This window comes from Lepisosteus platostomus, chromosome 4 (genome assembly GCF_059453375.1).
Source record: "Lepisosteus platostomus isolate fLepPlt1 chromosome 4, fLepPlt1.hap1, whole genome shotgun sequence".
Taxonomy (NCBI): Eukaryota; Metazoa; Chordata; class Actinopteri; order Semionotiformes; family Lepisosteidae; genus Lepisosteus; species Lepisosteus platostomus.
This window is the reverse complement of record NC_142614.1, coordinates 71,594,405-71,621,102: the sequence shown is the minus strand read 5'-3', so window position 1 is coordinate 71,621,102 and position 26,698 is coordinate 71,594,405. Positions and strand designations below refer to the sequence as shown.

Sequence of the window (26,698 nt, the reverse complement as noted above, 5' to 3'; positions counted from 1 at the left end):
AGAAGTGGCTCAGTTTGAGAAGCGAATACCCTTTGACATACCTTGATAGTACACAGGGTGGATCAAGTGCCTACCTTGACATACTGTACGTATTGATTTAATCATGCAAATTGCCAGTGCTTTTTCAAAGGGTATGCTTTCCAAGCGTTCCCGTTACTGTCAGCTGGTGTGACTGTAGTTGAGCTCTGTTCTTCTGAGGGGTTTGTGGAGCCTCTCTCGCTCCTCCTGCAGTGTTAGACGGTGACGTAGCGGAGCTCCTCATCGCTGTGTGTGTCTTCTCATCCCTTCTTCCTGTCCCAGGGCTGCCATTAACTGCTTTCTCCTTTCTTTCCCCTTCCTCTCCGGTTTTCCTCGGATCCTTGGTTATCCCTGCAGAGCTATGGAGGTGCAATGAGACCCCCTCTGAATGCCTTAGGTGGTCCTGGGATGCCCGGGATGAACATGTGAGTAATCTCGGCAGTTTGGTCCTAAAGCTTCGCTTTCAGCGTGCTTTCAGTGATGCAGTCTGGGCCAGCCAGGCTGCGGCTGCATGCAGCGCAACTAACTGTTGAACACTAGTCCTGACTCCTGATCTGCATGCTTATAGAACATAAGAGGGGTTAGCCACCGTATCAGCTGAGTCGCTTGTTCTCTACTCCCACAAGCCTTCACTAATCAGTGTTCTTTAAGCTGCTGCCAGTATATTCTAAAGTTTGCGTCTCGGTAGAGGAATGTAATGCAATAACTGTTATTGTAAAATAACATTTTAATACAGATACCGTAAGCAAACGGTGTCGAACAAAGCAAACAAATGACAGTCTTGAAAAACAGTTTGGTTTTCAAGAAGGTGGTCGGAGGCAGTGCAGTCCTGGTGTTTCTAGGTACTGTAGCTACAGTATCACCATCTCTGCAGGGAAAAATGGAGGACAAACAGAAAGGACAGCTCAGTGACCAGTCAGGATAAGTGCAGATGGTACAAGGACACCTGAGGGACTCAACACAGGACACAGGGTAGTGAACAGCAGGGACAGCTCAGTGACCAGTCAGGATAAGTGCAGACGGTACAAGGACACCTGAGGGACTCAACACAGGACACAGGGTAGTGAACAGCAGGGACAGCTCAGTGACCAGTCAGGATAAGTGCAGACGGTACAAGGACACCTGAGGGACTCAACACAGGACACAGGGTAGTGAACAGCAGGGACAGCTCAGTGACCAGTCAGGATAAGTGCAGACGGTACAAGGACACCTGAGGGACTCAACACAGGACACAGGGTAGTGAACAGCAGGGACAGCTCGGTGACCAGTACAGAATAAGCACAGAGAGTATAGGCAGACCTGAGGAATAACTGGACACAGGATTAGTTAGAGTCATAAAAACAGAGAGGGGACAGGGATGTTGGGATGTTTCAGAAACGTGCCAGCAGGGATAAGCAGCCAGCAGAGAGAGACAGAGAGAGTGCACAAGAGCGTCTGAGTGGGAGAAGGCAGGCAGAGGAAACTCCAAGCAAGCAGCTAAATCTTGGATGACTTGAACATGTCGGACAACTTACAGGATACTTACCTTATGATTCCACTTTTAGAGCCTCATAATATACGGCTTGTTTTCTGCAAATGACAAGATAATATAAGCCCATCCATCCATCTGTCCATTAGTAGCCTCTATTCCTGGTGAGGGTTTCGGTACTCAGTGGGCCTGGAAGTGCACAGCTCCTCTTTTCCCTGGACAGGCTGATCTTCTTATGCAGGTCCACGGATAAAATTACAGTCACATTTTTACCATCCTTTCCATCGTAGAAAATACACAAAATAGCAATAATCTTTTTGTAGATTTTGGCCAGTGTTTTCCCCAGTATTGATGATGACTCTGCTTTCCTGAAACAAGAGAAGTGTGCTGTTTCTGGAGGTCCCTGTTAGCGGGTACAATGCAAGCCACTTTATAGTTTTGGAAGAAAAAATGATAGGATGAAGTAGTAATTACCATTGTTTTTAAATCAGATCTTCTGTCTGGTACAGAGTTTTGAATTTGTACTATAGTTCATAATTATGGTGTATTTCCTACAAAAATCTTTTATTGAAGATTCAAGGAGAGTTGCAAGAAGGAGATTATTTGTGCACCGTAACAGAAGATAGATAAGCCAGGAACAATCCGAAGAGTTGTGTTGTGTAAATAAGTACAAAGAATCTAGTTGCAGGGCTTGATAAATGATTTAGTAGTTGCTTGCAATCATAGGACTGCTGTTTTAAAATAGTTCTGCATTTTGATTCTGAAGAAAATGTCTTTTAACCAGTGTTTTAGTGTAGCTGGATTCACAGAAGGGCGAGTTATTTGTTTACTCTCTGCTTTGTGAATTAAAACTGCAGCAGTTGCTTTACAGAAGCATTTTTGCAACATAGCAAACCATTTAAGCAACAGAAAGACAGTTACATGGTTACATGGTACAAGGACTCGTCAGGCTCGTAGACATCTTCCACCTGTTAAACAGCAACTTCCAATAGAAAGTGGAAAGATATTGGAAACTCAGCTGTGTCCTTGACCTGAGGTCTGAAGACAGAAGTACTGGGCATTCATTAACCCTCTTAATTATGGATGTGTTTCAGTTCTTTAAAAAACACATTCAGTCCATGAAGTATACAGTGGGTTTAGTGTATTGTTCATTGTGAAGTGTCTTCCAAAGCTTGTAAGTAATGAATATTTCAAAGATGTGTACTACTGACACAAGTTAGTTATCAAATGTTCTGACATGTGTCTTTATTGATGTTTTCCTGAGTAGGTCTACCGTCCAAGAAAAACACTTTGCTAATGGCACCATGCCACGCAAGGCCACATGTCCACTTACTGAATTAAACATGTCCGCTCATGCAAAATCAGTTCTTTTTAGTGGGCAGCTTTAATTGATCACAGACGGCGCTTGTTAGAATCTGTAAAGTCACAGCACAGGAGACAGGAAGTAAGGCAGCTTAGATTTGGACATTCTGGCTAGGAGCACACGCCTCAAAATTAAAAGTGACACTCTAAAGATATGGGCTTCAAACCAGAACAACTCCAAAGGTTGTGCTGTTGGCATCCTAATTCGGGAGGCATGCTGGGAAGATGGCATTCCCCCACTGGGACCGGAGTGTTGAGTTTCTCACTGGCCCCAGCTACTGGCTGGTAGAGAAGCCAAAAGCATGTATGATTGTTGTGAATGAAACCCCCATCTGCTGCTTCATTTTGCAGGGGTCCTGGAGGCGGCAGAGCATGGCCAAACCCCCCCAACGCCAACTCGGTAAGTACACCTCCGGCGTGAGCGGAGAGCCGAAAGTCGGCCGCGCCTGCGCCCGCGACGCGCTCTCGTTCCCCGCGGGGCCGGCGGGCGAACCGCCGAGCCAGGGCTCCCCTGCTTTGGCCAGCGGTCACGTCCGCGGAGCCTGCAGAGCCGCTAGCGCGCCTCCTCGGTGCGGGCCGAAGCGGAGACGCGCCATTGCACACGACGGGCACGAGGCAGGCGGATGAGCTTCCTAAGCTGAGAAAGTGGGTTGGAAATCGAAGGCTGCTGGGGCTTGTTTGTAACCATCTGTCTTCCACATATCTATCCTTTTATATTATCGATCTGAGCCAAATGGCTTCCTCTTGTTTGTGACGTTTCTTACGTTTTTATAGTCCTTCCATCTTGAAGCCAGGCACTCTGTGTCTCGCGCGTCTTCCACGGCCCTAAGCCCGTCATGACAACGCAAGTTCGTTACAGACAGGAGGAGGCCCTTCTGCTGATCTAGCCTGTTCGGTAGTCAGTAGTTAAGTGGTCCAAGGATCTTAGGTTTTTTTTTAGTGATCGCTGATCATTGAAGCGCTTGCAGATGCTTAACAAATGGGAATGAAATGAGAATTAAGGTTCTGATTTGTAGATCTTATGGATGTTGAAAAGGCTTAAGAACATATCAAACATAATGAAAAACATTTAATCATTTAATCCTACTTCATGAGGTCAGTTTGTTGCCACATTCGGTCATCCTTCTGGAGTTACTCTGCTGTGAAAGAAGCAATAGGTGCTTTAATAAGTGCACGTTGGGGACGCTCATGTATGTCAGGTTTAGAATAAGGCATGAAGTGAGACAGTCTTGGAGCCTCTTTGACGCCGACAGGGCTAACTTGAGGAAAAGACAGTACAGGCTGAAGAGGAGGAGAGTGCTTTTGTACCTTAACTGCCTCCTGGATAAAATGGGGGGGGAGTGAAAAGGGTGTGAACCCAGTAGATCACACCATGCAGCCACAAGCTCAAAAATCATTGTACTGTACCTAATAAGCTAATAAATCTAATAAAAACGTTTTTGTGCATCTCCATTTTGCTCTTCAGCCATGGCAAAAAAAGCAACAAAATTGATTTTATTGAAGATAGCGGCACAGGCATTTTAAAAAGTCCGCTTGATTGTTGTTCTAGTCTGGCACAAGCGTTGAATTTTCTGTCTACTCTTTGAGAGAAAGGATGCCTTAATCTGCAGTACTCTGAGCAGCATGCTGATCTCTACTGTAAATCTGAGCCTGAGCTCTAGGAAATTAGTAATTGAGGCTTAAGCATCGTTTATATGGCATCTGTATTATTTGTTAACAACTGAAATGATTAAGAACGTAAGAAAGGATACAAGACAAGCTAGAGGAGGCCACCTGGGCCGTCTACTGTATCTCAATTGATTGCCACTATATAAGTGACGCAAGGATCGCATCCTGTTGTTTTTGAAGCTACATGGCTGTGCAGGACCTTCCAGAAAAATAAAGTGGCTCCTATTCTTGGTTTTGACAGCTCTTCCCCATCATAATCTGACAGCCCTTAATTGCTGCACGAAACACCCAGTCCTAAAATATTTGACCCACTGTCTCTGCTGAAATAGCAGATTCATGAAGGGAACATGCTTTCAGTCTTGTGCAGCCAGTCTTATAATGAGGTAAAAATCACAAGGATTTTATTTTTCATCAGAAAAGATGGGGAAACATCATAAATGAGGTTGTTTTTTTTTCCTCACACTTTGTCAGCCATCTCACTAATACTGCAGTCTCTGCCTGAAACCAAGTCCTCCAGTATCAGCTTCATTAAGGCTGTGGTGTGTCAAGATTTACTGAATTTCACCAGCGCTCCTTGCATTCCAAGAAGGTGATTTCAAATGCCTGGCAGCAACTGGCTCTTGGGAGTTTTTATCACTTCAGCAATTTGCAACTTCTTCAGGGTCTTTCCTGCTCATCCTTCAGATTTGGAAGCCTTAGGATTTGAAATGCATAGCACACTTGTCACCTTTTGTGATGTACTGCACCATGGGACAGGGGATTGAGGTAGACCGGTCTTGTAGAAGATATTAACAGCACAGACATACTGTACCACCGGAGCAGCATACCGTATAGATTACATACAGATTGGACCAAGCTTCTTTTTCCTAAGATTCAATTTTATGGTGTCTGCAAGTTTCCAAGCATTCCTGACCGCGCTGAGGCTAGAGTGAGCATATCTAAACCCCGTCTCTTATAACTGCAGTACGTCTCTACATCCTATTTGGTTAAAAGGGCAGCACAACAGATGAAACTCCTTATATCCAGCAAGAGGTCGGCTGGTGGCTGTAGTTCTTCAGCAGTGCTTGAGAAATCCCACGGCGCTGAGTGGGCGAGTGGATTTGACAAACTGGGGGCAGCGCGATGCTTCTTCATTGTGTCCCATTGGTGCCTGCTGTCTGACTGCTGAGAAGGAAGAAGTCTCAGCAGCCCGTTTTCACAGACACAAACAGCACAGGACATTCATCTCGGAGCGAGCGGACTGTTTGTGTTCTCTCGGGCTGCCAGAGACACCAAGGCAGGCATACTTAGGCTGTGCTCCATTCCAGAGTTTGTCACAATTTTGTTGTAAATAATTTGAAGAAAAATACTGGATCATAAGTGAGTTGAGTACAAGCCAGAGCATACATTGTGTCCTTAGCACTGTTTTCATAGTTACTATGAAATCTAACTTTCAGGGGAGAACACAATGCAGATTTGTGCACTAAAAAGATATTTTCTGATTTTTTCCCCCTAGTGCCGACAATTTATATAAAAATGTAAAATTAATGTTTTGAGTTAACTAAGCTCGGTTAAAGAGCATTATACTGTGTGTTCTTAAAATGTATTACTTGTGTTTCAAGTATATCCAGTATATCCAGCTGAGGTATGGTCGAAATCAAACATAAAGATTCCATCAGTTTATCATAATGAAGAACAAAATACAGTATGCAATAATTTATGATGTTTTAAGATGTTGTAACAGCCCTGCATCACTAAAACATCACTTGTGTATTTAGAATGCCGCACAGAATGCTCTCAGTTGTGTACGTTGTTTACATTTCACTGGAGTGAAGTAAGCTTTATATTCTCCCTATAGATTAAATGAGTCATTGAGACTAATTCTTTGTTTACGTAGAATTGAGACCAAAATCTCTTTTTCTCGAGCAAGGTGAAACCAGTTTTGTGGAGACATTGCCTTATAGACCTCAGTGCACACACTGAATTTCATACAGACAATACATCAGTGAAAAACTGCCAGATAGTTTTAAAACTTTTCATGCCAATGTCCTAAAAATGCAAATCTCTACTCAGGTATAACCAGCCTAAATGAATGTACAAATTTCAACTGTGTTAAAATATTAGGCAGAGCAACAAAGTGACATGCATGTTTTCGAAATGGGACAGGGACAGGTTACTGTCAGGACTGAGGTTCCCAACGTTTTTGTTTATCCTAAAAAGAAAGTTTTATCTATTAATTTCTGACCAAAACAATGTTATTTTGTGTCATTAAAGGGGGCTAGCACTCCCAGTTTCTCAGACAAGTTATTAAGTCTCAGTAACAAAATAAATTAATTGATATTACTGAAACGTTTTACAAATTCCAAATTAAGCACAAATTTGTGAACTTGGTGCAAGTCATGTAAGTTTCAAACTTGCATTCGTTTTCTCACGAATTACGAGGTGATGCAGCCCTTCCTGCATGCTAGTCACCGTAAGGACTAATGTAATTTGATGTACGAGCGAATAAGTACAGGTTGTGCAATAGACATTACACTGCAGAAATGTTCCACCGTGATCTGCATGCAGGGTTATCAAGTAAGCAGTATTTGTCGGCAAAACTGCCTTGAGGTACGAGAGCAATATTTCTGTTGTATTAAAAGTGATGTACTCACAAGCCTGCAACACGTCACCAGAAGTTTTGCTGCCTCCTTCTGAATTACAGAACATGGCGCTGCGCAGACCTGGACAATTGTCTATTTTGTTATGTAAATTAGAAGTTTTACAAGTTACTGTGTACTTTTTACCTTTATTGTGGTTTGCAATGCACTTATCAATGATGATTCTTTCTAACCCTGAAATGTAACCATAGTGTTGCAGTTTCCCTTTAACATGTCCAGTATTTAGTACAGGCATAGCTTTGGCAGTCCGTTAGGGCATGTACTATAGAACGCAAAAGACTAGTAACAATGGCAAATAATAAAGGAATTAAAAAAAAACCCTTGTGAGGCGCTGTTAGAAATGGGATCGAGTTGAGCAGTAGGTCTGCAGACCTGGAGGCCCTGTTTTGGTGTTCAGGCGGATCCTTTTTCCGCATTTTGCCAACACAGAGATAAGTGACGATGACCAAAAAATTATCATTTTTTCAATTGGAAATGAAAACTGGGAGTTTGAGCCTGGGTCAGCTGTGACCACATTTCCCTGGGGGGTGTTTACATTTTAAGGGGGGGGGCCGTGTGGGGTTGGTCAGTCAGGGTTTGGTCACTTTGTCGCGACACGGCACCCCCCTGTGGCCTGCAGAGCGTCTGCAGGCACTCAGTGCTACTGGTGAGGGACGTGTCTCCTCTCCCATTGGTGCATCACCTTCAGTAGGAGGCTGTGGTGCCTGTGACGCTGAAGGACAAGAGGCTGGAAGGTGAGCGGGTCACAGGGGTCTGCCCTCACCTCCTCATTCTCTCCTGTGTGCGGCTGCAGGCTTCACGTCTGCTGCATAGATCACGCCGATTACATCTATCGGCACATACTGTAGATGTAAGGAAAAAAAATAGAACTGGTGATTCCAAAATCGGAAAAAAAAAAACAAATTATGTCACAAAATAAAATTGGCAATTCAAGTGAATTCAAGTCAGTCCCTTAGAGCTGAGCTCCTGAATCTGCAAGCCTAAACTCTTAACAAGCTGCATGTTCTGCTTCAGCAGATCATGGCCCTTTTCCCCTAGCAATATCCCGAGAACAGTTGCTGTGGACATTCTCACTGTCTCTGGAAATGGGATACGATTGAATATACTGATTTTGTGTCCATAAAAATGTAAAATTACATTAGTGCATGTTCTTGTTTACAAAATGCCCGTGGTTCTATGACTGTTCAGAGAACATATGGTCAGGGAACACATGGCATCTCAGTTGATGCAGTATGTCTACCACAGCAGTGCAGCGATTTCAGTAAATTATATGTTTTCTTCTCTGGATCAGCAGCCGCTAATGTATTTCCTCATTTTCTTTCTTCTCAGATACCATACTCTTCTGCTTCTCCTGGGAGTTATGCGGTAGGTGATGTCTTTACTTTTAAGTCTAATGCATCTTTATTCATGTGTGGAAATAGCTGTCCAGATGTAGAGAAGGCTGTCTTGCATATTGGCTGAGAAGTGCACATCTGATTCCTGTTTTTTTGTCCTGTTGTTTTTTGTCTGGCATTTTCAGTGCATATGCTGATGTTCATTAGCAGAGCAGTAATCAGTCTGGTCCAAATTGCCTGAAGCAGTGCATTTTCCACAGGCATATGGTGCTACAGCAAATTGTCGTCAGTAACAAATTTGAAAAGACAAGACGAATGCTGAGGACAAGCATCAGAAATCAGAAAGAAGAGGAAAGAGAGTCTCCTTTCATGACTCTGAAGTCATCCCCAGTCTTTTTAAACACTACCTTAAAGCAAATTCTAGGCCCTGCCATGCCTACGTGCTGCTTTTAATGACACAAGAGAACACAAGAAAGCTTACGAGGCCATTCTAGTGCCTGAGCTTAACTGTGACATTGATTCACAATACATTTCCTGTTTTAATCAGAGGTATTAATTAAATGTATGCAGTCCTCTGCCTCCTGATTGCAGTGTTTTGTCTGTCTCCCCCCTGCTGGGAGATTGTGGTTGGGGGGGAGGGTTCCAGTATGTTGGGCATCCATTTGTTCAAATATCAAGTTGGTCAATATCAAAATCATCCTGGGTCTGTTTTTGCTGATTCACTAAATATCTTGTAATATAGATAGATAGATAATACTTTATTAATCCCATAGGGAAATTGATGTAGCTAATATATAGTGCTCATATACTGTAGTGCTAAACTAATATATAGTGCTTTGCATTTTTATCGTCATAAATTACAGTCTGCACCGGGGTGTAAATCTTTTGACAGTACAAGCTGTTTTGAAACATTGTTTACAGCAGGTGTTTTTAAAACGGCATATCATGCAAGTTGCTGTGGTGTGATGCTTTATATTTTTAACATTTGATTTTGTGGAAACGCCTTTTAATTAAGTATTTCTCTTTTTTATGTGAATTGAAGGAAAGTAAGAGGGAAATATTGGTGTTCTAGTTAAAATACTTTAGCAAGGGTTCGTGTTAATTCATCTCCTTTGCTTTGACCCCTGGGGTGGTATGTCTATTCTTCACGGACGTTGAAAAAGATAGTTTGAAATGCTGTTGATGCTAATTAAAATCTTTGGGTTTTTCTGTTTGCGCTTGGAGCATGTTCTGATTCCACTCTTAAAGAAAACACTTGGCTTGGGTAAAATAGTTTCCATGTGTGAGTAACTGGCACAGACTCAGCACACGACCTCATCGGCACAGGAAAAGTGAGAAATTTAGGCTGATGTACCGTGAGGAAAAGAAGAGAGCGCTAAAAAAATAAACCTAGTTCTAATGGGCATGCCAGAGGTTTTAAACAAAAGTTCATGCTCCATTCTTCCTGTTGTCATTATTATTTTTATTAGCTGGTTTTGTTAGAGGTTTATAAGGAGGAGATACCTGCATATTGTTTTAGTGGATTAAAAGACATTTTTAAAACATTCTGTATGAGGCCCATTGCCTGAAACATTGTTCCACAGTGCTTCTCAGCTTCACATGCAGTGAGCATGACGTCTCTCCCCAGCCTCTCCCTGAAGAGCAGGCTTCCTCACTCCTGGGCTCTTCTCTGCTGAGTAGGGCTTCTGGAGCACATTAAAGAGTAGAATAGGAATGAGACGCCTAGATTTAGAGTTGAGGTGACGCATAACAGTTGGTACAACAAAAACCAGAAAGCAGGTTTGGGATTGACAGATGGACAGGTCAAACTAAAACAAATGGTGTTCTGTGGCCTTCCTCGGTTTAAATGTGTCGTACAGATCAGCATCTGATATTCTAGCCCTCGGTTGTATTTTGCTTGGAATGATAGATTGCTGTGCCACAGGCCTGACTCTGCAAAGCTCTTCTTAGAAGGAAAAAGAAATAAATCAGCATTTCCAAAGGCCAGATTTATTGTACTGTACAGGGTACAGAACCCTGATAACTGACCTTAAGATCCTGAGTTTGAAAAGGCTGGGGTCACATATATATGTACTGTACACATTTATAATGTCCAGAACTGCTAAAGAACATAAGAAAGGTTAAAATCAAGAGGAGGTATTTCGGCTTATCTTGCTCGTTTGGTCCTCTTCACCTGGCTTGAGTGTTTTCCCTCAAAGTATTAACTGGTTCGTTTGCCTGCTGCTGTTTCATGCTGCCAGCTTTCCTGCCTGCTGTACATTTAACACCTTTTCAGCACAATGTCTTGCGACAATAAAACCTGCAAACTGCTTGTTAACAATCATCTATCTGTGTGGTCTGTCCTTACCTTTCCCCCACAGCATTAAAACTCTCAGCTCGCGCACCGCTGCTCAAATTACTTTCCTTCGGCAACGAGTCAAATTGCTGGGCTCAGCATTTGCCATTTGGCGAACAAATTCTTACACCACTCTAAAATGATCTTCACGTGGCTTGATCGGTCTCCTCCTGTGTTCTCTTGGCTTTGTGATTTTTGTTAAGGGTTAAGGATGTCCGGACGGTGGCGGCTTGCTCTTACACTACGAGCCAGACCAAGGATCCGGAACAGCTCTGCCATGCCTGTGTCAGTGACACCTGTCTTGTGTTTCTTTATAGGGTCCACCGGGAGGCGGGGGACCCCCAGGAACTCCCATAATGCCCAGCCCCGCAGGTAGGCAGTCTCTATACAGCTTATATATAAACTCTATACAGCTCTATAAAGCCGTCAAACGCTTTGAATTTTCCCCGGTGGGTGTCCTCACAAATACCCCCGGGACCAAAAAACATGAAACAGAATAAAAGGTGCTTCGGCTTCACCCGAGAGGCTGCTGCCACTCTGCATCCTGTGGCGTGAGGCCCGCTCTCCTCCGGGCTCGGCGCTGTAATTGGTTTAGCGCTGGCTAACGGCCGTGCTTTTCCAGGAGCTCTTCTGAGAATCCCACAGCAGGGGGAAAAAACCGTCCAGCTCAATTCCGCCCAGAGCGCGTCCCGCCTGGCTCACCAGGAAATGCACATCGACCTGAAACTCGGCCGAACCCGCCGACTCAGCGCTGTTACCTGGGAGGAGAGTTTTGGTACATTTTGTTAAGGGGGAATGGTCATTTTTCTTCCCCTTTTTTAAAACAATGCTGGGCGAAACACATTATCCCTTTTTCATTAATTAACTGATGTCCTTAACTATATAGTATTTATGTGCATTAAATGTATTTACAGGTATTTGACCTTTTTGCCTTTTGATTTTCAAGATGTTTCATGCCTGTTATTGTAGTTTGCTCCCTGCGAAGGTCTTAGTGTGGGAGCTTCAGAGTCCGCTAAATGAGGAATCGCGCTGAATTTGTGTTGCCCTGCGGGGTCCTGTGATTAACTCCGGCAGTCAGTCCACAGCTCGCTTACAGCACGGGGCCACTTCTGTCTGTCTGGAAGCTGTCTTACAGCACCAGGGAGTCAAAAGCCTCTGCACTGTTTTACAGTAAATCTGTTTTATTTGTGGACTTCTTTTTTTATTATTTAAATACGGCAATACACTTCTTCCATTTCCTCTTTTGCTTTTTATCAAATGTAAGACAACCAGCCTGCTGGCGTCTAATCTTGATGATGATTATACCTTCTGTCAAAGACTTGGTTAGATCCATAAAGATTATTTTATGGGAGCTCAACTGTCTTTGTCCTGTATTTGCCCGCAATTTGCTTCAGATGCCTCCTTATTCGTGGTGAAAGTGGCTTTGCAGTGATAAGTCAACAGCAGTCTCCTGATGGCTTCAGAGGGGAGTGCCTGACAGGAGTAGCCTCTCTTTTTAAATACTTTTTGTAAGATCAGTCTGAGCAGTTGTAAATTTCAAATTTCACATTTGAAAGCATCATCAGTGTTGCAAGTTTCTTGTTAATTGAGATGATAGAAATGTAGTTTTTAATTATTTTATGATATCTATTGTTTGACCCTTTTTTTATCATGCTTATTATTTTTAACGTTACAGACTTGGTGTCCGATGTCCTATATGGCACGTCCTAAGATGTGCTAATGGTCCATATATTTCTGTAACAACGTTATTAAACACTGAACATAGCGTTGAGTGTTATATACAGGATGCTTGTTTTTCTGCTTGTTATTATTTTAAAACTCTTATGTTAAGTTGGTCTTCTCTTTCAGATTCAACAAATTCTGGTGACACCATGTACACTATGATCAACGCAGTACCGCCTGGAGCAAACAGGTCAAATGTAAGAAAATGCTGGCTCTCATTTCGAGACTCTGTACAGTGTATGCAGTGTGTAACGAGTACTTGTGATTACAATGAAGAAAGGGGGAATTGTAATTCTTATGAAGTCAGTTTCCGTCATTTCAGCAGAAAGTCCATAAAGCTAAAATGCTGTACTTTGGCCTCTCTTCACAAAACTCACTTTGTGGACTCAGGTGAAAGCCTTTTCTCAGAAGCAGTGTTGAGTAGTCTGCAAAACAAAAATCCGGCCTGCACCTTCTCCGTCTCCTAAGGGCCTTGAATAACACAGCTGAGCTGGAGATCAGCTGGGACTCAAGAGTCATACTGTAGACAGTGGGAGTGATTCTCCAGAGCATTCCCCTTCACAAAGGTGCAGGATGTCAGGGGCCACATCTTTAGCAGGACTGTAGAGGAATACACAGATTTATAAACAAGGTCAATTATTTTTTTTATGTTACACCGTGTTTAGAAAGAAAGTGACTGAAGGAAAGAAGCAGTCCATGTCAGAACAAAGCTCAGGCCAGAGTAATTGATTTTATTTTACTTTGTTGCTAAAATGCAGTTATGAATACTTGCTTATCAGGCCTTGCAGGGCTTCGGGCTTCTGGGAGGAGAAGCGTGTGTTCAGAGTTGAAAAGCATAAGGTTGTCAACATTATAAAAGACAAAAAGAAGCAACGTGGACCTCAGTACCACAATCACACCAGCAAAGTCAGAGGCCTTATTCCTCGTTGTCTTATTTTCCCCAGAACGGAAAATATTAAATTAAAAAAAATGCCCCGAACGTCTCATTCTCCCTTTCGACAGCCGGTGCAGGGAAGCTCAGGTGGTCCTAATGCGCGACCAGACGCGAGTTGCCGGTTCATAGCCCGGTGCTCCTCGGCACCTCCTGCAGGGCGGGACGTGACTGCGCCTCATGTCTGCGTGTCTTTCTGCCCGCAGTTCCCGATGGGCCCGGGCTCAGATGGCCCCATCGGCGGCATGGCAGGAATGGAGCCACATCACATGAACGGGTCATTAGGTAAATATCAGCCCAGCTGGTCTTTTGAAAGCCAGTCCCACTCCACACCTTCAGCCTGGGTGAGAACGCGTCTGCTCTGCGGGTGTTAAGTATTTGGGGGGAGGGGGGGGGGCATTGCCCGTTATAGCTGGAGAACGTTGAGACTGCAGAATTACGAAGATCATTTCTGAATGTAGGCGAGAAGAAATGGTCTGTTATTGCAGAATCCTCTGGAACGACACATCGATTTTAAAGCCGAACAGCTGAAGTATCACCCCCCCGTCTCTCGGTTCTGAATCTAGAGGGTACCTGCCGTTGAAGGATGTTATAAAGACTTTTGCTTGAAACAATCAAAAGAAACCTGATAAATCGGGGCTTCAGCAGAGCAGGTGTAGGTTGCATTTACACAAAATGTTAACGTGTTGCTTCACAGTGTACTGTCCTTGGGAATGTCCTTTGGGTGTGTGATGTGAGAAGAGTGTGGGTGCACACTTCAACCTACAGTATCACCTCAAATTTCTTCGAGCATTATCTAGATCTGTGATTCTCAACCAGTGGTCCAGCAGCATAATCAATTAAGATAGTCCATTAACTAAAAGCTGCGTATTAATAGTGTCCCACTATGCACTGTCAGACACTTTCTGTTTGCACATTTCAAGTCAATAGTGACTTGGCACTGTCCATGTACCATCCAGCAACACTACAATTTATCTTTTAACCTTCCTTACATTCTAAAGATTGATGCATTTGAATTGCTGTAGAAAAAGCTGAGGTTACATACATACATTTTTGTATGTATTACTTGTCAGTCACTTCTGTTTTACACCAGCAGTGTTATAGTTATGGGTTTGAAATCAACCTTGTAATTTGCTTGGACAAAAATGCTAGTGATCATTTCAGCTACAGTTTTGAAATATAATGAATTCCTTTACTTTCTATAACACATTTGTTATCCAGAAAGTGATTCTGTCTTCTCTGGCAGTTTGATAAAACACAGAAATCTTTGCAAATAGATTTACAAACTTCAAAAGACTACATATGATGCCAGCTACATTAATTTTGGTTTTACCAGAGTTAGCTGCAGTCACTGGACACATCACAACATATAAAATACAGGACATAGACATAAGTATAAAACATTTATCAGGACATATTGAATGATAAATACAAATTACTAATGGTAAAGTGGCAAAATAATGGCAATTTTCCAAATTTATGAATATATCAAGGATAGCAAAGGTCACATTAGAAGACAATCACTTCTCAAGATCAATGACATGATGTGAGTCATTAAAAGAAATTTCTGAATTTCAGTGATCACATGACGAAACCATGCTTGGACCTGCGAGTCCTTCTTCTTTTTGGTCCCTCTTGCCTTTGGGAAATTTCCCAAGGCAAAACTGGGAAATTCTCAGTCCTCACCAGCATTAAAAACTATTGAAGAATGAATGATCTCGTGCTTGACTGAAATTACCCTTCAGCTGTGTGGTGTCCAACAAGATCAGGGGGATTTGTTCAAATGTATTGATTTGTTAAAATAATGGCAATAGTTGTAAAGGAGCAAGTAGAGGTTTATTCCATGCTGAAAAGAGAAGAAAGGAAACGCAACATTTCAGCCGCGGATCCTGATTCGGGTGTTTTTCTGCACACCCGAAGAAGACTCCACAGCCGAAACGTTGTCTTTCCTTTCTTCTCTTTTCAGCATGGAATAAACATTTACTTGTTCCTTTGCAGTTTGCACGCTGACGCAGCTCCCTGCTTGAACTAATAGCAACAGTTTATCCTCAGTGTTTAGGGCAGGCAAAGATTTAGACTTAATCTGAGAGTGGGGAGTTGTAGGTGTGAAGCTTTGTGTGTTATGAGAAATTTGATGTTCTTGATGGCTTTTTTCCCCGATCAGAGCGGCACTGATTGCACTCTCTTGCTCTTCTAAATAACAATGAATTGGGCCACATTCTCTGTGTTCTCCATGTTTGACCAAAAGGCATTAACTGCTCCCTGAAGATAAATACAAATACAGAAGCACAGTGGGGGCTAGGACTAGACCTGTTTTTCAAAGAGAGTCTAAATTGCATTAATATTTATTCTAGCTTTCTTTTTTCACTGAGCCGTAAATTATACAAAAGCAAGTGGCGTACTTAATTTACTACAGGAGGATCCCATATTCTCCTTTATAATAGTAATGATCATCATCCGGAGGGATTGTGGAAAAGAGCATGTTTGTACTCAGCAAGTCAGTTTCATGCATGGGGGCTGTAATATTTTTTTTTAAATAGTTTGGATCTTTCAGTAATGCACAGAATGATTTAAAAGAGTGAGTCATTCATCCTTTACCTTGCACTTTTTTTTTTTAATTGCATTTGCCGGCTGGTGCTAATACATTTAAAACATTACTGGAAATTGGGATGAGGTAAAGGAAGCGCTACATGCTTTGGAACACCCCCAGAGTCAGCAGTGAGTTTTCGCCGACTGATCAGATAACAAACTCATTGCTGACAAAGGATGCAGTGAGGGCAGAGAGCAAAAACAGCACAAGAGTGAGGACTTGGAGACTTGGCACTGAGGAAGCACCTCGGCTGAGGAAAGCGGAGAGCTTCTGAGCTACCTTCTTGCTTTGAGACCTGTGGAACTGCAACATGTCCCTGTGGATATCTCATTCCTGTTTCGTTCTGTAGTTGCCATTAGATCCTACTTGTTTATGCCAGCTTGATGGAAAATGATTTACTGTACCTTCCCACCCCCCCTAAAATGCAAGTACTAAACGAAAATGATGTTTCAGTCGGAATTCCAAAAGAGTATCGGATCAAATGTGTCGCAATTCCTGTGTTCATGACAAGATGCCTTTCCATAGTTTTCTCCTGATCAACTCTTCCTGATTTGAGAGCTTAGTTTGTTCGTCTTCATTTCTGTTTCACAGATTTTTATTTGCTCTTTTCAGTGACACATTCTTGCTGCCTTCATATGAACGTTTATTTAGGCATTCTTTCCCTAGAATACTTTTCCTGATGTGTATTTTGAACAGCAGCACCTGTTTGGCAGTGGATCCCAAACCAGGGAGCATTACAGAGCTGTGTTCCTTCTCACACAGACTAATTGAGTTGGGGAAAACGCCTCCAAAATAAACATAGCATGGACAGTGAAACAAGCCAGCTCCAGAAACCTCTCCACATCTGTCCACATCTGTTTTCACAGACCAGGGCATGAGTCCCGTTTGTCTACTGTGAATATAAATGCTTAGAAATTGAAATGCCCAAGTGACATCCTTTGCAGATGTACTGTATCCTTTTGCTGAACCACTACAGAAGACAAGTCCTAGGAAGGATCAACACCTTTTCAGCTGCACAAATCAACTACACCTGTTGATTGTTCATTCCGACCTCTTGCAAGTCATGCTTGATGGTCCTGAGGGTCCCTCTTGTGGTTGCTCTTGGTATTTCTCAAGCACTCTTATTTACTCTGATTATTTGTACTGTTATGGCAGAGGGAGGGGGTGGAAACCCATGTACAGTAGCTGCAGTTTGAACCAGTGAACAGGCATCTGGTGATCCAGGGTCTACAAGAGATATAGGACAGGATCCCACAAGACAGCATCTTCAACCTGCTGTGAAGCACGTGTCGCAGGTGTACAGCTTGTATTGCTTCTAACAGGGTTACAACACGCACCTCTAGCCTGTGATTTTTACAGGAGACCACCTCCATGGCATGGCCTCTCCGACAAATGTCGACCTGCATGAAGCCACTTGCTGTATGTTTAATGAGAGGCCAGTGAACAGGGTACACAGAGTGAATAAGTGAATAAATTACTGAAAACATGCAGTTAATGAACATTCTGGAGCTTGTGTTTAATTCTTGAAACCATACAACAGGAAGCTTTGTCTTCAGTGAATTACTTCTTGGCTGCCCTGTAAGAACAGACATTTGGCCTGTTCACACAGGTCTTGCATTCCTCCAGAGTGGACACTCGCTTTTTGTGATTAGCTTCTACTTTGCCAGAAATGGATTGTTGTTCTTTTTAGCAGACTGTGATTTCCATTGATAAAATTACCATTATTACTACAGGTATTGTCAAAACAATTACTAGTAATAATGTTACTACAAATGTTACCAATTATTAATGTTATATTCTTCTGGAAAGATAAGCTCTGGGAATACAGCTCTGGTTGTTGTGTATTTGTGGTATTTCTTTTGTCAAAATCATTCAATGTTTTTCCTTTTTGAGAGCAAAAATAGATCAATTGACGAATTTCAGAAGGAATGTGAAATAAGGCTTGAGAACTGGCGTTGGTGTGCAGTTGCTGTCTGAGTCCTCTGTGATGCATTATTACTAATGTATGGCTTTAGAACTGATGAAACCCAGAGAGAAAAATGAAAGGCAGCACACTGGTGCAACATGTGGATTTGAACTGCAGTGGAGATAACAGTGTGCTCTGGTTAATCAGTGGGTAGCTCCTCACCAGTCAGAGGCCCAGTGCAAGTAGCCTCAGGTCAGTGAGAGTTCTCTAGGCTTGTCAGGAAGCTGCGCCTGCAGTTGCATGCTGTGAAAAATAATTGCAATCTCTTGTTTTTATATCCAGGATCGGGAGACATTGACAGTATTTCCAAGGTAAGAGTGATATCCGTCCTCCATGTTTTTGAAGCACGCTTTCAAAGGAAGTCAGTAAATGTTTTGATCTTGAGAAGATTCCCCATGAGGACAGAAAGGTGCTGTGTATTGTGTTTTTCACTACATACATCATGAGGGTCAGTCTGTGACGTGAGGTCACATTTGGATCGGTGGGTTCTAGGCGTTGTGTCAAGGCATCTACTGCTCTCAGAGTGTGACCATCTTTGCTCTCTTGCAGAAGAGAGAGTGTCCCTGCAAGACAAAAAATGTTTTTAAAAACTGGAAATGACAGAGTTCAGGAGTTAAGTCCTCCCTTGACAACTGTATATAGAGGGAAAGTTAATACTGCTGAGAGCAGCTTGTCTGATTTCATACCAGGACCAGCAATCTCTGTGTACTTAAGCAACTTGAAACATTCAGTTAATGTGCAACATACAGTAGTTTCCTAGACTTTTGTAACCTAAACTTTAAGTTGCATGCATACTTATTAATTGAAAAAGGATGAAAATGTCCATTTTGGTTAATCCTTCATTTGTATATACTGTAGTAGCTACTGTGTTCATTCCTATTCATTTCATGGAGCAGGGAATAAGCAGCACCTTTTTTTGCAAAAACCTTTGAACAGCAGATGTGTATTACCTCCCAGCTCACCTTTTGAAAGATTAATCCTTCCACTCTAGTGCACAATATTTTATGTGAACTGTGCATCTGATAGCAAAAAGGAATGTTTCTCACTTATGCACCAGACAAATCAACAAACACAGTGCAGCAGAGATAAGGAGCCAGGTAGTGAGACAGGGGCTGACCCCACTTGTCATGGTCCTTCACACTTTTGCTGTGGTTATAGGTCCAGCTGGGATTAAAACACTTCATTCATGTAACAATCCCTGTGTTTTGCAAGAGATTAGTCTAGCAGACAATTTGGCTACCAGTTGGCCTACTTGCAGGCTTGTGGTGAAGTCAGTGAGGGACGTCCCTCCAGGTGGCACGTCCTCCTGGGCATCACCCCTGGAAGATGAATGTCAGAAGTGTCAGAAGCTCAGTGGGTGGTCAGCTCAGAAGGATCCTGTCTGCACTTCTCCATTCTCCCTGTGACTGTTATTGTAATGAGCCAAGACATAAAGACAGTCAGCTCCCAATTGGGTGAACATGCCATAAAAACAGTGATTAAATAAATTTTTAAAAACAAAATTTTTACCATGGTATCTCAAGAGATGTGTTCTTGGTTTGTTTTGCGGATCATGTTTCATAAACTGAAGTCTCATGTTTGTTCCACTGTAGCTGCCAAGTCTGTGTTTGTTTTAGTGTGTTTAGCCCCAGTTCAACTTTTATTCTCTGTTAATGCCAAATATTAATAATGGATACAGTGCAGACAGACACTGAGAAATGATGAGATGGTGATTTAAATTTTCTTTCACATTTAGTCATTCTAGCCTTGGCCGGACTTGAGCATTTTCTCATCTTTCCCAAACAGTCAAATCTTTGGCTTTGTGGTTGGCTAAGATTGTAGGCCAAGACATTGGTACCCGTCAGACACAAGGGCATGACAGAACTGATGCATTGTTTTGAATTTGGCATTCAGGAAGTAGGAGAAACTCTTGGGAAAAACAGTTTAAAAACACAATCGAACTATCAAACCACATTGTTGTTGGGGAATATTTGAACGTGATCATCAGTTGATTAATGCTTTTTTCCAAAATAAATGTCAAAATACTTGATTTCTTTGTATAGTATGTCAGCCTGGACCTTTAGGTATGAGAGCAATACAATTAAACAAAATCGCAACACTTTGTTTTTTTTCTAGAGATTGGATTTCCAAAATAGGATGGAGGACTAACTCTAGTGTGCCACTTGGTGGCGCAGTGCGTTAGTAATAGTAACCATTCACCCTCATGACCAGAGTTCCACGCTCAGTCTGTTTTAACAGACATACATCTGCTTACACTTTAATTCTGAGTGGAGGGCTACTTTGCTGCCAAGAACCTCAATAATTGCTCTCTATATTTTGCAGAGCTCTCCTGGTAACATGAGCATGAGCAACCAGCCCGGCACTCCGCGAGACGACGGCGAGATGGGGGGGAACTTCCTGAATCCCTTTCAGAACGAAAGTGTAAGTGGACTCAATCTGGGGTCTCTCCGCAGGCTGAGCTGGAGCTCCTGAGCTTGAAGTGGCATTTAAACATACAGCTTGCAAATGTCGACGCCAGAAATCACCTGGACATCATGGGCAGTGACAGCGGATTTCAGTTCATGACCGAAATTTCCAGTCTCGTGAACTACAGCTAAGGGCTTATTGTTGTAACGTGCTCGGCAGTAGCTGTTCTTAACATTCTATAAGAGCACTTATAAGTGAGCCAAGTGATCAGGGTTAGATGATAGTGGATTGCCGTCCTGCCATTCTGCGGGTGTGCATGGCGCACTGTTGTCTGGGTGACACCGGAGAAGCACCTGTCACTGCCCTGAAGAAGCATGTCCTTACAACCACACATAACCCAGTGAGTTAAGAATCATAAGGAGATGCAGTGCAAAAGCCTGTGAAACCCTTTGTTGGATTAATATGTTATTACTAAACACCTCCCCCCCTAGCCACAAGCTCTGTTAATTGTTGAGCTCCCTTTCATTTGAGCGAAGCACTTTCACTGGGCTGGCAACGGCACATCCTGTGCACACTTTCTGTCTGATCCCACATTCGCCCTGGGACAAAGCCAACCTGTCAGCGCTGTGAATAGTCACTTATACAGTAGGCAGGGGCTGACGGGCTCCTGTCTTAAATTTGCTGGAATACAGAATTGGCGTGTGTAGACCTGATGTTTTTTAAAACCCGTTCAATGTAGCCAGAGCCCCACCTTTTTGCAGATTTTCTTTCTACTTGGTGAGTCTGTCCTTGGATTTTGACTGACCAAAGCCTTTAGTTGAAAAAAAATATACCCATACATCGTTTTCCCAGCAGCAAGGAAGCTAGACTGGGTGTTGGCCCAGGCTGCATGCACACGTGCAGCGTATACATCATCTCGTATGTACGGTAATGGGGAAACACTGATCTTTTGTGTTGAGAAGTGAGTGATAGTCTTGTGACTCAGTTAATTTGCTGGAACGGGTAGCAGCAAATATGTCCCCTTTTTAGCAGCAAGTCATCCATTCGCCAAATAATGACGTGCGCAGTGACTGGTGAGGTCTTGTGTTAGAAGGTGCCAAACGACTTTCATGTCACCACACGGAGAAAAGAAATTGTAATGTGGTCTTCAAACCCAAAGCGTTAGCATTTTTTGGAAAACCGATGCCATTTCTTTCTTTTACTTCCATTTTTCTTGAGTTCCTGCTTCTCATATTTAATCTTCTTTAAGATTCTTCTGTTAAGCTCCCAAGAAGAGTAACATTTAACTTTTTGATGGTGTTGATTATTAAAGAATATGCAGTTGAAAGTGAATTCCGGTCACTAGTGTGGTAAGGTCCTGTCTCATGTCACTGTGTTCTCTTTCTCTCTATATACAGTACTCTCCAAACATGACAATGAGTGTGTGAGCAGCCATCTCCGGGGGTCACCGAAGAGAAGTTTATTTATCAAGTGTACAGTGAACAGAGGATCAGTGAACCCACTGTTTCCTGCCTTCATCAGCTCTGTGAAGAAAGTGGGTCCAAGCCTTTCTTTTCTGTTTTCGTTTTGTTTTGACATAATGACTTCTGACACCTTAAAGACTGAACTGCGTTTTAGGAATCACCCTGACAAAAAAATAAAGAACTGCAAAACGATCATTTGTATATACATCTATATAAATATTCCCGCCAAGATCATCGTATGGGTTAAGCGTAATTGAAAACTTTACATTAAAAAAGGCAAGAATTGATTTTTTAATATTCTGTTTCATGTCCACGTTTACAAATTCTGATTCTTGAGAAAGGTGTTTTTTTTATATATATATTTTCCATACTTGGAAGTCCATACCGTGTTGTGTATACCACTTGCAAGTAAATTATTTTATAGGAAAGGGAGACTTCCAAAATAAAACAAGGTTACCATGGTTGAAAAATTTTAAAATTTAAGGCAAAGAGCTCCATTTGTTATGTTTATCCTGTGAATAAACAAAAGCTGTTTATTGTGTCTAGAAACAGAAAAAAGCCTGTACTGAATGCTTAAATTAAAATATGTATACATATAGTTACACTCCAAAATATTATCTTGATTAATTTGATAAAATACAGGTTTAGATGTCTTACCAGGATAATTGATCTATTGGGGTGTATTTTTTTTTTGTTGATTTGAGTTTTAAATGTTGTATTTTATTATGTATTTGTGTTTATAAACGTACAATGGAGAGAAAAGTTAGATTTAGAAAAAATGTAAAGGTTGCTTTGTATAATGTACTGTACTGCATCAAGATAATTTTTTGAGTGTGCAATCTAGAAGCATGTTGAATGGTTCCAGAAGCAATAGTTTCATATATCATCTGTCTCTCAAAGTTTCACAGATAGCAACATATGCTGTGCGTGCTGTACTGTAGCTCGTTAACTCGGATTGTGCCCAACGTCATGTAGAATTGTAGACAAAGCCCCAAAATGCAAAGAATTCAACTATCCCTCTTTTCTTGTTTGTCCATGTGCTTTCTCTGTCCTTTCCCAGATTCAGTATGCGGATGTTGTACTGTATATAGTCTGTTTCACCTCAGCCTGTCACCACTAGCATTGTGAGGCGGAACACTAGGCCTGCCTTCAGTTCCTATTCAGATCCATCAAACCGTCGTTTCTGTCGGTGGAGTGGTTATAACGTTGAACTGCAGGTGTTCAGTTGAATAATTTCTTAGTAAACTGACGAGATCACCTGAGAGTACGTTTTTTTTCCAAACTTGAGTTACTTGTTTCTTTTTCAAATGAAAAGGCAACAGAAAAGCTGGCCCTCTTGGTGCAGGTCAAGGTGAAGCAGACAATATTGTTAGGACTTACATTATGATCTAGGGACAGTGGATCTGGGCCCAGCTTCCTTGAAGGAAAGATTTTGTTCGCCTCTAAAAGCTTTGTTTCTGTGATTTTTACAAAGCAGGCTCTGTCTGGTGCCTCCCCTGTGGTAGTGTGAGTGTAGAAAGGCTGGACTGGCTCCTGAAATGAAATAGCCATCCCCTCTCTAAGCGATGAAGCTCCAGGAGTTGAGTCTCTTGAGCGAGAGGCTGGTGCAACTTGCAGGGAAACAAAATTTGAAACTGATCTTTTTGCCCTGCTTTTTTCATCTGGGCTTTTTATGAAGCCGAAACGAATTGTTTGACACTTCTGTTTTGGGCAGTTTATCTTTCTTCTGGATTTCGTTAGAAGTTCTTTGATAACCCTTATTTCATGTTTCATGTCATTGACTGTGTTGCGCACTAGCCTTTGGCACTGATAAGACTTGCTCTGTTATGACAACTCTGATGGGTTTATACATATTTATATTTCATTCATTTGTATCAAATGCTTCTCAACTGGGAAATGCAACAGGCTAACCCCCGCCTGCTGTTAACTGCCGTTGTCCTTCAGAGGAGCCCAGACGCAGGCACATAGCTTTTTATTTTCTTGTCGACACTGATATATATCCAGAGCTAAAAAGACTTGCAGTCTTATCATGTTTTCCTTTGCATTCAGAGGCCAAAAAGCGCTGTTATTCTTTCTGTTTTTAATTGTTTTAAAGTTTCACGGGCAGTTTGCAAAATATATTTTTCGTCTCACCGTCTTTACTTTTCTGACTTTTCGAAAAGGTTGTATGAAACTCGACTAGGCCACTTCGTCAGCCATTGAGTTTTGGGTTGGTTTGTTAAGAGGCATCCCGAAGGATTCCTGCCATTCTCCGCAATATTGAGCTGCAGGTCTGAAACACCTGGCGCTGCTGGAAAAAATGATGGATGCAAAGATAAAAGGGTGTTTGGGATTGACATTATTATAGATTGTTTATGTTTTTTGTGAAAATAACTCGTTTCCTGTTATGGTTTTACTGTACATCAACACGGTACAATTTTATGTATTATCAGGAAACCCATCAGAAAGTGTCCCATACTGATGCACTCCACACACTGCAGAGTTTTAAATACTGTATGTGGTGAACCTATTTGCTAAAACTGTGCATTATATGCCACCATTTTACTTCGTTTCCATGATTTGTGTCTATATATACCTGCAAATATTCTCTCCCCCTTTTGTTTTTGGAATTTGTTGCTTCGCACCCTGAGTAGCCACTGCCAGTCAACGCGCAGCAGAGACGGACAAAGGCAATACACGCAGAGTCTGCCGCTTACCGTGTCCTTCCTCCAACAGGGAGCCAGGTTTCAGTTCAGTGTAGGATCTGCTGCCTCTTGCGGTCTAAGTGCTCTTGCAATATTACAGTTTTAATCGTAAGTCAACCTGATCTTCTCTACAATTGACGTGGGATGTGAAGGGTTATCCTTCTGCATTTTTAAGAGTCTTTTTTTTTTTAGATTTAAAGACACCAGAGAACACAGGTGTTGTGAAACCAGCTCATCCATTTCTCAATCCAAAGTGACCCTTTCTTGTAGGGACCGTGCTCTGTCTGACTCATGGCCACAGTGTGAGAGTTGTCTCTCTTAAGTGGCGGTTTGTTTTCCGTCCCTGCGTGTCTGCACAGTGCGTCTGCGTTTTTCCTCCTGGCTGCAGTCTTGAGAGAGTTGGCTGCTTCGTTCATCACTGCCCCGATCCCCAACCCCATCAAACCTTCACTCCTCTGAGTGCTCCACCAGGGTCACTGAGGGTAGTGGTGTCAGGTGGACCCTGAGAGTGGACTCCTGGGCCGGAGAATTGCTGTGGTTTAACAAAAGGAGGCTTTTCTTCTTCTAGCTTCCTCTGCATTTTGGGTTTATGAGTAATGTTAGTCGCCACATGTGCTGCCTCCATTCCATTACGGGCAACACAAACACCTAAATAAGCATGCACATGGGAGCACTTGGTTCTGTGTGGCAGTGTGTTGTTTTTTGTTTTGAGGGCAGACCATGCTGTTGAGTAGAAGCACAGAACAACAGTCTGTCAACAAAAGTTTCATTCTGCAGGAAGCCACTTGGGTGGGAGAAAACTGTTGTGTATGTAATTTGGGCTGCAGAATGTATTAGTAGCTAGGACAACTCCCTGGAGCTGGAGGGCTGTGGGTTCCGGTCTGATCTGGGATGCTGCTGTGGTACACTGGATCAACATACTTCAGCAGAATCACTCCACTAAATGCCATAGCGTGCATAAATGGGTCTCCAGGTAGTCATTGTGAATGAGAGGTTCAGTTGACGTGTCTGATTAAATAAAGGATAACTCAAAATAAATTGGACAAGAAAGAGAGTGCATTAATGTCACATTTTTGGGGGGACATATTTAGTTACCTGTTGACTCGCTCTGTGTTGTGCAAATGCATGATGATGAAGTATGACAGAGGTATACAGTATGTTGCATATTACACAATAATATAGCTGTCAAAACGTTTTGGGATGTGGATTTTTTTTTTAAAGAAAAACAATCCTGGAATTTGACACACAAATGGGTGGGATTTCAGAAATTGTCCCAAGAGATGAAAGCAGCAGTGAGCAAACTTTGTAAACTAAAAGGTTCTGCAAACAAGGATAAAGAGGGAAATGTTTTAAAGAGTTTTGATAAAACCTGTATTTATCCAAGCCAGTCTCTTTAAACTCATGTCATCCGGACAAACTGTGATTTCCTTTCTTTTCCTTCTTGGTAAAAAAAAGGCTTTATTCTGTTTCTTACCTTAAACCACTGCCCATTATTACTATAGTAATTATTATTAATGTTATTATTAAAAAGCTCAAGTTTCGTGAAATTTTATTGTTTTCTCCAATATTTTTATGCAGCAAATGGCAATTTTATAGCTTGAAAATCCAACTCATGTGTTTTTGTGAATTATTTAAGAAATACATAAAAGAACGTTGTTGTTTTTTTGGCATACGTATCATTGTAATAGTATCTGCCATTTTGTTTTTTTTTAATGAAAATCTGCGAGTTGGAAATATGAGGGAGCCTCTTTTGTAAATGAAAGACTTGTCACAAAATTTTTTGGATTCTGTTTTTTTTTTCATTTGTGATGTGTTTATTTTTTTACCTTGTGTTCAGTTTCTGTAAATACACTGAAAAGTATAATATGGGTTTTGGATATACTGATATAAAGTTTCTCTTCTCTGTTAGAGCACTTGTGTCTGCTCTCTTGTTTTTTGTAAAAAAATAACCTCTCAATTAAATATCTACAGTTTACACTCTGATTTTAGAGAACATAATTCAGAGCTATCAAGGAAGTACAGTAATTGTTTCTAGGTCCTGGGTTGCAGATGTGTTTGATTAATTCAAGACCTGTATGATTTACAAAATGAAAGGTGGTTTTTCTGTGAAAC

The 26,698-nt window shown here is 42.0% G+C and overlaps 1 protein-coding gene across 3 annotated transcripts in view; it reads left to right on the top strand.

The window, feature by feature from the left end:
• The window catches only part of LOC148673787 (single-stranded DNA-binding protein 2), a 161,059-nt gene extending 134,563 nt beyond the window's left edge, over nt 1–26,496 (top strand). For all 3 annotated transcript variants that reach the window (XM_088630626.1, XM_088630623.1, XM_088630625.1), the window contains 9 exons: nt 376–443; nt 3,200–3,248; nt 8,485–8,520; nt 11,142–11,196; nt 12,673–12,743; nt 13,684–13,762; nt 18,316–18,344; nt 20,356–20,454; nt 21,837–26,496. In XM_088630626.1, coding sequence (XP_088486752.1) covers nt 376–443; nt 3,200–3,248; nt 8,485–8,520; nt 11,142–11,196; nt 12,673–12,743; nt 13,684–13,762; nt 18,316–18,344; nt 20,356–20,454; nt 21,837–21,866 — 516 coding nt within the window. In that variant the 3' untranslated portion in view covers nt 21,867–26,496. The remainder of the gene's footprint in view (nt 1–375; nt 444–3,199; nt 3,249–8,484; nt 8,521–11,141; nt 11,197–12,672; nt 12,744–13,683; nt 13,763–18,315; nt 18,345–20,355; nt 20,455–21,836) is intronic.
• The last annotated feature ends 202 nt before the right edge of the window (nt 26,497–26,698 follow it).